Here is a 13,234-nt window from a genome sequence, read left to right as displayed (position 1 = left end):
GAATATGCTTTAGGCCTTAATAGTATAAGTAGGAGACAACGTCAACGGTAACGGGCAGCGAACGACAAACAACTGGATTGGAAGGGAGCTGGTCTCTTTCCTCTCGACCCCCTTCTGTAATTTGAATTCCACCATGAAATCGAGCTAATAGATCGAGAACTAGGCAATTGCTCATCGAGTGGCCGGAGGCCTGGGAGACCGCCGTCAGGGCAGACCACGTCCCCTCTGGCGCCGTGCCAACGAACCCGTCGGCGTCCGGTCCATGGTCGAGCCTATCTTGCTAGGCCTCGGCGGCAGCAAAGTACTACGTCCAACCGAAGACCCCGTGTGCGGGCGATTGGGAAGAGCTCCTGCAGTTCACTTGAAAAGGGCAGGCGTCATGGCAGAGGCCCGCGGGGGCGGTTGGCGCCGACCTCCGCTGCCGCGGGAGGTGCTCAACGTGCGGTGGGAAGTGGTCGGGAATGAGCGATGTGGGATATGAATCGGGTGGGGATCGAGTCGTTCGGTGAATTTTCAAAAAAACTCCGATGTGCCAAATACATTAGTCGAAGATATCAATAAATATACAAATTTATACTTTTTTGGTTAGAGGGACTGTGGTATCCCCAGCCCACCAGGGTTCAAATCCTGGTGCTCGCATTTATTCCTGAATTTATTTCAGGATTTTCGGCGATGCGCATTCAGTGGGAGGAGACGTTCCCGTCGACGATGAGGCGCCTACGGTGACTTCGTAAATCACAAGATGATATGCCGGCTCAGTCTTTCGGAGGCACTCATAGGGGTAGGATGTGCGAGTGTGCGTTTATAGGGATGAGTGTATGCGCGTGTATATGAGCGCTTGTGTCTGTGCTGATGTTAAAAAAAATACAAACCTAAACTGTTTTTTTCAAATACGTGAAGCATCAATCAAATGAATCTTCCTCGAACCGGGTAGGCCAGAGTCGGGATGGGGAGGTGCCGTACGGGGTATCACGCACGCAATACAAGGCGCGACCATTCATTCCATACCGACATGACAAAGACTGACACGCAGGGGCGCATTCATCAGCCCCCGTCGACTACCCCGCACGTGAGCGTCGGCGCCCCTGCTCCCGGCCCTGCGTTACGCAGTCACGCAAAAGCGACGCGGGAGCGCGGCAGCCGTCCCCATCCGCCCGGGTCAATAGCGACGCGCGCACGCTCCTCGCGCACCCAGCACCGCCGCGCACGCCACCGACGACTGGGCCCCGCCCCGGCCCGAGGGACGCCAGAAGGCACGAGGCGCAGCCAGCGCCCACCCAGCAGCACCACAGTAACCGAAGCAGTCGAGTAGGCGGGCGCCAGCAGCGGCAGCAGCACGGGGACGAGGGAGGGAGTAGAGGAGTAGGCGGAAAAAGGAGGCGTAAGCGCGAGGGGGACGGAGCCGGGGAGAGGGACGCGCGGATCAAACGCCCGCCCGCCCGCGCGCAGCAGCAGCTCGAGCCCTCGGTTCCTCCGCCCCGCCGCGCCGGAGGTGGAGGTGGTGGTGGAGGAGGGGCGCGCGGCTCGCGGCCTCCCTCCCGATCCGGATCGAGCGGGCGCTCTCCGGAGCGGCGGATCTCCCTCTCCCGCGGCGAGGTACGGCACGGATCGACTCCGTTCCCCCCGGGTTCCGGTTTTCCGTTTTGTTCGCGCGTCGGGTTCGGACGATCGGATCTAGCTGCGGGCGTCTGCGTGATTCCCGAGGCGGTTGGGGGTGCCGGTGCCCGCACTGGATCTCGCGGCGGGAGCATTTATTATGTGTAGGTTAGGCGATCGCCTTTCCTTTCCGGAACCACCGTTTTCTGGGCTTGTTTCCATGGCTTCTGCTTCTACTCGTTGCGGATAATTTGGCCACGAGTTCGATGTTTTCCAGCACAACTCTCTGAATTCAGTTCTAACCTGTATTTGCTTGTCTCTCCCAAAAATAAACGGATAATCTGTGTTGGTTTGTGGCAGAGTCGACGCTCCAGTGGGTGCTGTACATATAGTTTCAGATCAGTGATCATCAGTTCTAGAATAGGCTGACCCCTGATCATTTAGGCTGCATTTGCGGAGAATGTCAGGTATGGGATGTTGTTGGTTGTTCTGTAGGTACATGGGTTTCACGGATACAATGCAGCTAATGTTATATGTGTTATGATGTGCTGTTTCAGAGAGCAATATCGACGGCATAGAGATATCTGTCAGTAATGACGAGAGGAGGGACAGAGCCGATGCCGAGAACTCAGAGGACGAGCCAAAGCACAGGAGGATGCGGTCGCTGAGGAAGAAGGCGCTGCACGCTTCAACCAAGCTGACACATTCGCTGAAGAAGAGGGGGAAGAGGAAAGTCGACTGCAGAGTGCCGAGAATACCGATAGAGGATGTCAGGGATGCGGGTGAAGAGCAGGCGGTCAGTTCGTTCCGTGAGGTTTTGTTTGCCAGGAACCTTTTGCCTGAAAGGCATGATGATTACCATATGATGCTTAGGTTAGTAAGGATGAAACTTTGCCTCGTATTGGTGTTTTCAGCCTTCAAATACCAGTTGGTGATTCTTCATTCTGGTATGCAGATTTTTGAAAGCTAGAAAGTTTGATGTCGAAAAGGCAGCACAAATGTGGGATGAGATGCTCCAGTGGAGGAATGAATTTGGGACAGACACAATTTTGGAAGTAAGAACACTGTCTATTCTCTGGGCTGATTTGCAAATATATGAAACACTGTACAGATGTAGATGCATTTGATGTGAATTTGAAAGACTGCCTGCTATATAATTTGCCTTAAAGTGTCGTGCATACTGATGACAACTAATTTTTATCATTGAAGGATTTTGAATTTCATGAGCTAGAGGAGGTACTGCAATATTATCCCCAGGGTTATCATGGGGTTGACAAGGATGGAAGGCCTGTCTATATCGAGTTGCTTGGAAAAGTTGAACCCAATAAACTTGTGCAAACCACAACAGTGGAACGATATATCAAGTACCATGTGCAAGAGTTTGAGAGAGCATTCCGTGAGAAGTTTCCTGCCTGCTCAATTTCTGCTCAAAAGCATATAGATACAACAACCACAATATTGGATGTCCATGGCGTGGTATGTTCATTGTCCTTCTCCTAAATATGGTTTCTCTACGCCAGCAATTCTTGTCTAGACTCTAAAGACGTAAGAAAATTAGCAAAAGGAAGTGTTGTCTCTGCAGTAACATTTTTCCGAAACTACCTTCTGTTGATAAAACCTTCCACTGAAATTATTTGTTAGGCTTAAAATATGTACTTTGTGGGGCTGCACTGCAGTTATCACAAATCAGAAACATTGTTTTCCTGTCACAAAGACATCTTCTCATATAATAATATGCTATGATACAACTGAAAATTTTCACAGAAGTTGGAGCTCTTAAAAAAATGTGACTATTGGGATTTGTGAAGATGTACAAGCCTTCATATAGAAAAATTTCAGAAACTTCTTTAAAAACATCTTAGTGACTAAATTAACTAGGATGCTTGGTGGCACAATAGTCCTTGGAAGTTAGAGAGAAACAGCAGTAACATAAGGCTTTTCTTGAATGCTGCTGGTTTAGCTACTCTGTCCAGATAAAATACAATGGATTTGATTGCGTCTAAATGTGTTTCATTTTGTATTAGAAGAGAATGCCTAAGCGGCGCAAAACGTACAGCCTGGCAGAAAACAAAACTGAAAAAAAGAGGAAGCAAAGCTGCAAAAAACCTTCGCTAGCAAAAGAAAGGCAAAAGCGCAACAGCTATATTGGCAAGCTGTACAGCTGGCTGCTAAGTCTGGTGGCCTGGGTGTGCCATGGAAAACGTCTTAGTGCCTTTTGCTCCTTCCAACATCCACAACTTCTCGTCAGTTATAATCACATTGAGCAGACCAGCATTGCACCTTTAAACACTCAGTCATCACACAGCTGCCAGAGTTGCCACATGGTTAGACTGTTGAGCAATCTGGCCCCTTCCTCTTGGCAAGGACGACCCGTTCAGCTACAGATGTCAATCAGTTGTAGAAGCTCTCATCCGGTACCAGGGTGGTGACCTCCTGTTTGATTCTAACATTTAGGTTGCATCTTAAAGGTCTGGGTAGAGCTGTAGTGTGGAGGTTCAATTCCTCAAAACTGTTGATATTGCTAGAATTGTGTTGGTCGGCTGCTATTGCAATCCAACTATATGCATCTATGAATGTAGGAGTTTATTTCTATCATTTTTTTTCTTTCAAACTGTATCTTTGATTGATCGTAGGATGATTTTGTGGTCTGATCTTTGAGTGCCGTTTAACATCATTGTGCTATCTGCAAAATAGTTGAAAATGACGTGTGTATCTGTTCCATATGATGTAGGGCTGGAAGAACTTTGGTAAGATTGCAAGGGATTTAGTGCGCTGTATGCAGAAAATAGATGGTGACTATTATCCCGAGGCAAGTATTACTGATGAAATATAGGCATGTGTTTCCCAGTGTTCTGATTACCATTCATGTGCTAAATTATGCAGACACTACATCAAATGTTCATTGTAAATGCTGGAGCTGGTTTCAAACTGATCTGGAGCACTATAAAGGGACTTCTTGACCCCAAAACATCATCAAAAATTCATGTATGAAGTCTTGCAAGCGTTCCAAGTTCACTTTCCACATTGTGATGTTTCCGTTGCTTCATACCTATAATCTTCCATAACAGGTTCTAGGAGCAAAATACCAGAGCAGGCTTCTTGAAGCTATTGACGCAAGGTTGGTGACGGTAATCTTCTATGTTGTTAGGGTCGTGAGATTGGTTTCTGTGCTTGTTGTACAAGGCTTAATAGAATATATCTGCAGCCAATTACCAGAGTTTTTTGGTGGTTTGTGCACATGCTCTAACCAAGGAGGATGCCTGAGGTCCAACAAAGGCCCTTGGAGTGACCCTTTAATTATGAAGGTAGTCTTTTTACTGAATCTGCTGGTGCTCTCTTACTGTATCATACTTATGGTACAAAAGGATATCCAACTTGTCTGCTACAGCTGATTATGAACTTACTTTTTATTGCAGATCGTACATAGCATGGAATCATCTGCATTAAGGGATATTGTGCAAGTATCTGATATAGAAGAAACAATTACAGGCTCTGTAAGATTGCGTGCGCTCAAGGCAAGATTACGAAATATCCGATCTGTGAGCTCTCATTTGTTCAATGAGTCAATCTCTTTTCAATTTTAACGTTTTATGCACTGTCCTTGCTTCTTTCAGTTACCAGAAAGAATTAGTGATACATCAAATGCTGAATCAGGTTCAGATGTTGATGATCTTGGATCCTCTGTAGCCCCAGAAGATGTTGAATATCATAGTTTGGCTCCAGTCCGTGAGGAAGTAAATTATTGTTCCCTCAATTCTGCCATTATATTAATAAGTTCCATTCATGTTCTCACATTTTTTTTCTGTGAGGGAACAACGACCTAACATTTAGGCATGTCGGGACCAAAAAGAAATATCATAGTTTGGCTCCAGTCCGTGAGGAAGTAAATTGTTGTTCCCTCAATTCTGCCATTATATTAATAAGTTCCATTCATGTTCTCACTTGCCACCAGTAGCTCCTGTATTCAGATGAACAAAAGGAAATAACCGATATTTCTTTTTGGTCCCGACATGCCTAAATGTTAGGTCGTTGTTCCCTCACAGAAAAAAAATGTTAGGCTGTTGCTAGCGCCTTATCCTCAACATGGCATTTCTTAACAAACTTCATCTCCTGTCTTTGTCATGTAGGCCAGGGAATCAGGATCAACGACATACGGCTGTTCAGACGATCGACCTCTTTCAGTGGATAAAGCTGTCGAGTCCAATAAAAGATCTAACGTTGCTGGAAATGTATTAAGGCAGTACAACACACGACAAAATTCATCGATGAATAGAGTTTCGCCTGAGCCAGGTACCTAATCATGGTCTGCATGCACTATCTAACATCTATAAAAACTTATGGGGCGTTGTTAATATTTTATCCCAGTTGTCTCACCATGGTGGCTAGTCTCTCTGATGCTTAAAATGTGAGTTGAAACTAGCAGGTCGCGCCCCAAATGTCCGTGAAGGCGATGCAGATGATGGGATTTTGAAATTATTTTCAAGAAAAGTTCTTGCTGTAATTCTCAAAGTACTCTCTCTTTTGCGCTTGTTCACTCGCCATCAGCGACAGTTGGAAAATGTTCATCCACATACTGCAGCTGTACCCAGTAATCAACCAAATCTTCAGATAGTTAAGGAAGACCGAGTAAATCCTTGTCTGGAGCGTCTTGAAAGACTTGAATCGATGTGTAATCAACTCAGCAGAAAGCCTCCTGAGATCCCACAGGATAAGGATCGTGCTATACAGGATTCTTTTGATAGGATAAAATCCATTGAATTTGACCTGGAGAAGACAAAGAAGGTATTTGTCTAACCAAGTGTCACAGCCTTATGGTGCTTACATTTGTTTCAGGATGTATAGTTTAGAATTATATCATGCTTTTTACCACATAAGTGTTGCGCCTTTATAAATAAACTTATGGTCTGCTTGACTAATTTGCAAAAATTTGAACAACGTAGGCTCTTAGTTATGAATGTGCTGTTTTATTTATTGACATATGCATGTTTATGATACACTTGAAACTTGAGCACCTGGTGAAAAAAACTGCAAGGAGTTCGGTTAGAATCCAACAGTCCAACTTTTGCAAGTTAAATAATGCTCCCTCCCGTCCTTTTTAGTCTGCATCTAAGTTTTGTCTGAACTCTGAAGTCAAAGTGTCTCTAATTTGACTAAAGTTATAGGAAAAAGTATCAACATACATAATATCAAATCAATATCGTTACATTCATTATGGAATGTAGTTTCATATTATATATATTTGATATTGTAGATGTTGATAGTTTTTAATATAAATTTGGTCAAACGTTGCAAAGTTTGACTTGACACTAATCTTATACATGGAGTAAAAAGGACCGGAGGGAGTATGAAGCATAAAAAGATCCGGTGATGCTACTTATTGAAGTTCAAAATTGACCAAGATATATATTTGAAGGACCACTAGTGAAATGGTCACAATGTAGTTTTTACTGTCTTCCACTTCTAGTGGGGAGCCATTATTATGAAACTGCATAACAGTGATAAAAAGCACTATGGGCAAGGTGCATACTCATGTCATAATTCATCAGTTATCTGTTTCTTACTCCCTCCATTTCTTTTAAGTCTGCATATAAAATTTGACCAAAGTCAAACTTCATAAAGTTTGACCAATTTTATAGGAAAAAAATGAATATTCACAATACGAAATATGCATCTATTTATGTAGTGTTCCGTTTTATGTGTTCATCCAGGTATTGCATGCAACAGTGATCAAACAAATGCAGATGGCTGAAACATTGGAGTCCGTGACAGAGTCTGGTCATAGAGTAAGCAACACCACATTATGGATTTCAAACGCTGTGTACAATTTGTTCAGTTATTTTTCAACCCACAATATTATTGAATTGTGATCTAAAAGGGACATTGAGTGTTTGACCTGCCTCTGGGGATATATGTACTAGTATGTGTTTCGGATTTACTCTTCGGCTTATATTTGAGGTTAATTTTGCGAGACACTAATGTTTGCTTCTTTTTGGTTTGGTGCAGAGAAGGAAATTTTGTACGTAATAAACTCACAGCAATGTACATGAACAAGAAAAAAAAACAGAGATGGCAACTTTGATGACTGCTTTCCGACAGAAACTAAACAGCATTGCTTTGTATATGGCTGCTCAGTCTCGCTTCTCTTTTTGGTCAATCAAAAAGATGGGTGATGTTAATAAGGATAGATAGTTGGTGACCGGAGGAAAACTGAGGGGATGGTCAAGAAGAGCGCCCTGGAAGATAACTGAATATAGCGCGGCTTATATACAGCAAAACAAAGTTAAAAGATGAATCCCGACGCACAGCTCATGTTCTGTTTATGTTTTCTGTTTTCTCTGCCTCTATGCGCCTCCTGATCTGCTGTATGCCTGTATTTGAATGCTTATGCGCATTTTCATTGTCAGAACAGTTGAGGCTGGGGTCTCATAATTAACACCATTCTTTGGTTGAAGGCGTCCATGCATATACTAGTTTTACCCCCTACTTTCAGAGTAAGCAATACCGCATACTTTCTTTTCGTGACGCCACTCATCTGACCTGTTGCTGCAACAAACCAAACAAGCAGGACATGGTTTTTTTTTTGAGAAAGAATAAGCAGGACATGGTGTTGCAGCATTTTTTTTCATGTGTTGAAATAGCCACAAAGTGCATTTTGTACAGCCCTGGGTTGTTCCTTTTTTTCTACCAACGTTCCATGGGTTCTCAGCCCAAATTGTAGATTGCGCTTGGCCACGCCATGTTTGACAAAAATGGATAAACCTCTTTTATTGAGCACCGTCGTTGATTGGTGCAAGCATCATTGGTGGTGGATCGCATGTTGAGGGAGTGGTATTCTGACGTGCGGTGAGCTGTGTGGCACTCGAAGATATACTACCACATCAAGCTTAGCTGGCGAGCGGCACGTCGTTCTTGCGGGCAAGTTTGCTGCCATAACTAGTAAAACAGCCAGCTGCCAGATTGAAGACGGCATCTCTTCCTCCAACAGAAGACGAAGGAGGTTTGGGTTTGGTGGATTGGAACTGCTGAAAGGTTCAACGATTTTTACTCGCCTACTATAGACGGCGTGCGTTCATTCCTTACATTTGTCATACATACGGTGGCAGGAAAAACAGCTAAGGGAAAAAAAGAGAGAAAAGAACAAAACGGCAGGGAAAACAGCCAAGGGGAAAAATACCCTCGCTGGTGAAGATCAAACACAAGACATGCGTCGCCTTGACCGCTTTCCCTAGGATATCTATCTACCGTCGTTGTCTCCAGTGTAAATAACGTCGCTTCGCTTCGCTGACTCGCTCGTCCCAGAATCCATCCGAGTGAATAACCACCGTCAGCGAGAAAACAAACAAAGCCAGGCGAAACAAAACGCGTCCGCGTGGTCACGTCCTTCTCTTCTTCTTCTCCCCTTTGCCTCCTGTTCCAGCTCGCAGCAGCATCCGGCGCCACTAATTAATCGCAGCTGTACGCAGCAGTAGCACCACCCGCCCGCTCCGTGCAGCTTACAAGCACCAGCGAGGAGAGTCGAGGCGCGCACGTGGGTGGGTCTGCGCGCGCCGTCCGCCTCCTCCACCAGGCCGCCGTCGCGGTCGTCGTCGTCCTAGATCCAACAGCCTACGTCCCTGCTCGGACGCGTGCGCCGAGCGGAGGGACGAGCGATGGCCGCCGGCCGTGGGCTCCCGCTCCTCCTCGTCATCGCCGCCCTCCTGGTCGGGCTCGCCTCCGCTTCCCCCTTCATCTCCGGTGCGTTACCTGTTCCTGCTTCGGCTGTTTGTTCATTGCTGCCTCGACCGTTTGCGTCTTGCCTCGCGGCAGCAGCGGCTTCTGTTCTGACGGGTTCGCCGTGATGTGTTTTGCTTGAGCAGACGGCGTGTTCCAGGCGAGCGCCGGATCTACCACGGGGAGGACCTTGCTGCAGGCCAAGAGGGGTACGTTTCCTTCCACCTCCCTCTCTCTCCTCGCTGAGCTCCACGCTCTAATGCTTACTTGCTGGTTTCGGAGTTTGATCTAGAATTTGTGAAGATTGGGCTGGGACCTGGGAGTTCGGTCACATGCTCCGCTTAGATGCGTGGGGTGTCGATTCCCTGATCCGTGCCGCGCCGACGAAACGTCTGCTGTCGTGTCGTCAGATCGGGGTGTCATCGATCGAGGATCAGCGGTCATTGAACTGTAGACCATGAGGAATAATACTAAATAGCGATTGAGGGAACATTTTGGTGGCCGAGTTGTTAGATGATTACGGTGAGGAATTGGGGTGCTACGAGTTGAATGCAGGGATGTGGGCTGTAGCTTTCCGATGATATTCTTCACCGATTGAAGAGGAATTGACATGGTTTGCCGACTAGTCCGCGTTTCATGTTATTCGCACTGTGCATACTACAAGCACATGCTAGTTATAACAGGATAATAGTAGCATCTAGTCATACTTGCATGCTTATTAATCGTGATGTGAAATTTCTGAACCTGCTGGTGCTGCTTCTTGGCACCAAGATGCTGATCACTAAATAGAGAGCGTGCTAAACTGACATACATACGATAAAATGCCGGAAAGGAGATTTGTTGAGCCTGTGATGGTAAAACCTTGTTGTCCGGTAAGGCATGCCATGTCCAGGTAGTGAAGCCTGTATTCCTTATCCAGTTAGAAGCGCCATGTTATTGTAACAAATTAACTAACGCAGTCTCAGCATACTTCTGCAAGTTTCATTGTGTGAGTTGGTTCCAGGCTTCGAGGGGCAAACTAACCAAACACTTCGAGGCAGCCCCCCCCAAAGTACATATTTTGGTATCTGCTGTTCACTAAACATACCTGCATATCACTGCATATTGCTAACACTTTACCAAGTAGCATCAAGATAGATCCTAATTCATCATTGTAATGGATGGTGTCTGACATACATCTACCCATGTTGAAGGCTTTCAGTGCCTTGATCTATTATATTTCTCTTACCTCATACTTGTGCTTTTCAGATTGTCCTGTGAACTTCGAGTTCCAAAACTACACCGTCATCACAAGCAGGTGCAAAGGGCCGAAATATCCTCCTAAAGACTGCTGTGATTCTTTCAAGGAATTTGCATGCCCGTTTAATAACTACATCAATGATGAAAGCAATGACTGTGCATCCACAATGTTCAGCTACATCAACCTCTATGGCAAGTACCCACCAGGCCTGTTTGCCCACGAGTGCCGAGAAGGCAAGTTAGGTCTTTCTTGCGAAGGTGTCCCCCAGAAAGACGTTGTTAAAAGTGGTGTCCAAAGGGCTCGAAGCAGCTCGCTTGCTTTGATTACTCTCATGTGTGGACTAGTAGCATTGTTCTTCCAGTAGGTGGTTGTGGTGGTGGTGATACCTTTATTTCTTCCATGTTTTTCAAATGATGTTGAGCCTGAATCCGCTGCTGCTCCTTAAGGCGCTCTTGAAATTTTCCTTCTTGCAATATCTTGTAATTTGAAGCTATGTCAGATTACATATTCTTTGGAATCTCACCTGGTTGCCAACTTAGAATTCACTGATTGTCGCTGTATCATACCTCTCACACTGTATTATGTCTCACTCGTGTATAATGATGATAACTTTTTTTTTGGTCACTGGAAATAGTTTGGTTGTATGTGAATCATCATGGCCCTAGTTCATTCTAGTCTCAAAGAAAGTCGTGACAATTGGTTTCCCTATCTATAAGCTGCTGGTTTTCTCTTGCCAAAGGTTGCTGCCTTTTATTTTCACTTGCTTCAGACAAATTTTGTAGTCACTGGATTTTAGATAAGTGCGTATGAATAACCTCCAAAACTAGGATCATGTTGTTGCCAATCTGTGGGAAGTAGTTAAAATTGCAATGCATTTTTTTAATAAGAATAAGAATCCTTGCATGGAAAATGAGAATATATTTTTTGGGAGGTTTTCAAACATTTCACTTCAATCCATGTCCTTACCCAATTGTGTGCCAAAACCACTGTTAACACAACACCATGTATAGATAAGTAATCTTATTATATCTTGAGTGAGCAAAGTAAACAATTTTAAGAGTTAAGAGAGAGCAATATATCATAACCAGAGTCTGGAGATTTGATTGTCTGTTCAAAACCATACTTGATTCGTAGTTGGGTTTTGAAACTAAAGTCATGACCAGAGTTTGGAGATTTGATGCAAACTTATCTCCTTTGTCTTTTGAAGCTTAAATGTACAGTACCCCTATGGAGTTAGGTTTCATGTGGTAGTCAATTTTGAATATGGCTCGAAATAGCGGTGATAAAGATAGCACAAAAAACTAACTCCATGGTGCACTTATGTGGAGGCATCTATTCAGAAGATTACCGAAAAAGGCTTTCGCCCCGCTTTATATATAAAGCACCAAACCACAAGCATCCAGTACAACCACACACCACGCCACCGCAACACACGCACACATCCAAGACATGATACATAGGCGCTGAGCGCAGCAACACCACTCCTAGCACTACCGCCCTGAAGAAATGAAGTTACATGTGACGAACCATGCGCTCCAAGGCGGCGCCTTCAGGAAGGATACGACGCCGGAGCGCCGCCACCGCCCGATCCAAGGATCAGAGTTTCCCCCGGAGCCGCATGACGGGCAATGAGAGCCTCGACGACGCCTTTAAGAAGGTAACGATCTTCGCCGCCGCCGGTCCGTCCGAAGATAGAGCAGGTTTTCACCTCGACCCACAATCACCGCCACCGAACGCCACACCCCGGCAACCACGCCGCCCACACGACCATGATGATCGGGCAGCACCAAGGCACGGGCTTTGTCCAAGAGCACCGCGCAACCACCACCACCAGGGCCGCCGCCCCAACATCCAAGACCTCGACACCACCTCACCCGTGACCCACCGCTACCCCAACTGAAGAGACGAGTGGAAAGGTCCCGCCTTTCGTACCCCTGGACGACCCCCAGCGCTGAGACCCAATAGGCCGGCCAAAACTGACCTCCATCGCCCGTCCTGCAGCCCCGGGCGCGAGACGAGCTCCGTCCTGCTGCCGGGCGCGAGACGAGCTTCGTCCTGCTGCCGGGCGCGAGACGAGCTCCGTCCTGCAGCTCCGGGCACGAAACGAGCGAAGAACCGCAGCTGGGAGGGGGCCAGCCCCTGGACCGAAGTAACGCCTGGGCGACGAGTAGATGGAGCTACGGTCGAAGCGGTCCGACCGCAAACGAGCCGACACCGGAGATAGCCGGCCGTCGCTGCGGGCAGATTCGCCAAACCACCGTGTAACCGCCGCGCCCTCGGGAGACCACCACCATGAGCCGGACCTCCACGCGCTGTCGCCCACGGCCGGAGCCACGGCTACACCAAGCCGCAGCCCCACCCGCACCGTCCACCCAGATCCCACCGCCAGATCTGAGTCGGACGCGCCGCCACCCGCCCTGCGGCCGTGCAGCAGCCACCCCAACCACCCATGGAGGCAGGAGGGAGACCTCCAGGGGCGGGAGGAGAAGCCACCGGCGGCCACCGAGCCATCCGCTGCCACCGCCGCCACCGCCGCCCGAATCGGGCCCGGATCGAACCAGATCGGGCCGCCACGGCCGCGACGGGCACCGCCACCACGCAGCCCACCGCGCCGGGCCACACGTCCGCGACGCCGCCGCCGGACGCCCGCCACCGCGCCAACACGCCCCGCGCCAGCGCATCGCCACC

The 13,234-nt window shown here is 47.2% G+C and overlaps 2 protein-coding genes across 4 annotated transcripts; both read left to right on the top strand.

The window, feature by feature from the left end:
* The first annotated feature begins 1,294 nt into the window (after positions 1-1,294).
* Positions 1,295-8,079, top strand: LOC119322456 (phosphatidylinositol/phosphatidylcholine transfer protein SFH8-like). 3 transcript variants are annotated; one of them, XM_037595943.1, is made up of 15 exons: positions 1,300-1,596; positions 1,957-2,063; positions 2,154-2,469; positions 2,552-2,651; positions 2,806-3,072; positions 4,328-4,405; positions 4,480-4,581; positions 4,665-4,714; positions 4,802-4,901; positions 5,013-5,111; positions 5,211-5,330; positions 5,724-5,886; positions 6,017-6,378; positions 7,305-7,379; positions 7,600-8,079. In XM_037595943.1, exons 2-15 carry the CDS (start codon positions 2,057-2,059, stop codon positions 7,618-7,620), a joined length of 1,860 nt encoding a protein of 619 aa, XP_037451840.1. In that variant the 5' UTR covers positions 1,300-1,596; positions 1,957-2,056; the 3' UTR covers positions 7,621-8,079. The 3 variants fall into 3 exon arrangements, with proteins under 3 accessions (XP_037451842.1, XP_037451840.1, XP_037451841.1); XM_037595944.1 differs by having other exon boundaries at positions 1,301-1,596; positions 6,020-6,378; XM_037595945.1 differs by lacking the exons at positions 7,305-7,379; positions 7,600-8,079 and having other exon boundaries at positions 1,295-1,596; positions 5,962-6,074.
* An 848-nt stretch (positions 8,080-8,927) lies between these two features.
* LOC119322941 (GPI-anchored protein LLG1-like) lies at positions 8,928-11,168 on the top strand. The gene is made up of 3 exons (XM_037596485.1): positions 8,928-9,330; positions 9,453-9,515; positions 10,555-11,168. The coding sequence occupies exons 1-3, from the start codon at positions 9,246-9,248 to the stop codon at positions 10,908-10,910; spliced, it is 504 nt and encodes a 167-aa protein (XP_037452382.1). The 5' UTR covers positions 8,928-9,245; the 3' UTR covers positions 10,911-11,168.
* Positions 11,169-13,234: the final 2,066 nt, after the last annotated feature.

This window comes from Triticum dicoccoides, chromosome 6B (assembly GCF_002162155.2).
Source record: "Triticum dicoccoides isolate Atlit2015 ecotype Zavitan chromosome 6B, WEW_v2.0, whole genome shotgun sequence".
NCBI classification, from domain to species: Eukaryota; Viridiplantae; Streptophyta; class Magnoliopsida; order Poales; family Poaceae; genus Triticum; species Triticum dicoccoides.
This window is presented reverse-complemented; position numbering and strand designations above follow the sequence as displayed.

Bases quoted from the DNA above. Each gene is read 5' to 3' on its own strand.
- LOC119322941 (XM_037596485.1), top strand. From the start codon at position 9,246: ATGGCCGCCGGCCGTGGGCTCCCGCTCCTCCTCGTCATCGCCGCCCTC. The intron at 9,331-9,452 runs GTGCGTTACCTG...TTGCTTGAGCAG, and splicing joins CGCTTCCCCCTTCATCTCCG to ACGGCGTGTTCCAGGCGAGC. The intron at 9,516-10,554 runs GTACGTTTCCTT...TGTGCTTTTCAG, and splicing joins CTTGCTGCAGGCCAAGAGGG to ATTGTCCTGTGAACTTCGAG.
- LOC119322456 (XM_037595943.1), top strand. The intron at 5,887-6,016 runs GTACCTAATCAT...AGTTGAAACTAG, and splicing joins TAGAGTTTCGCCTGAGCCAG to CAGGTCGCGCCCCAAATGTC. The intron at 6,379-7,304 runs GTATTTGTCTAA...GTGTTCATCCAG, and splicing joins ACCTGGAGAAGACAAAGAAG to GTATTGCATGCAACAGTGAT.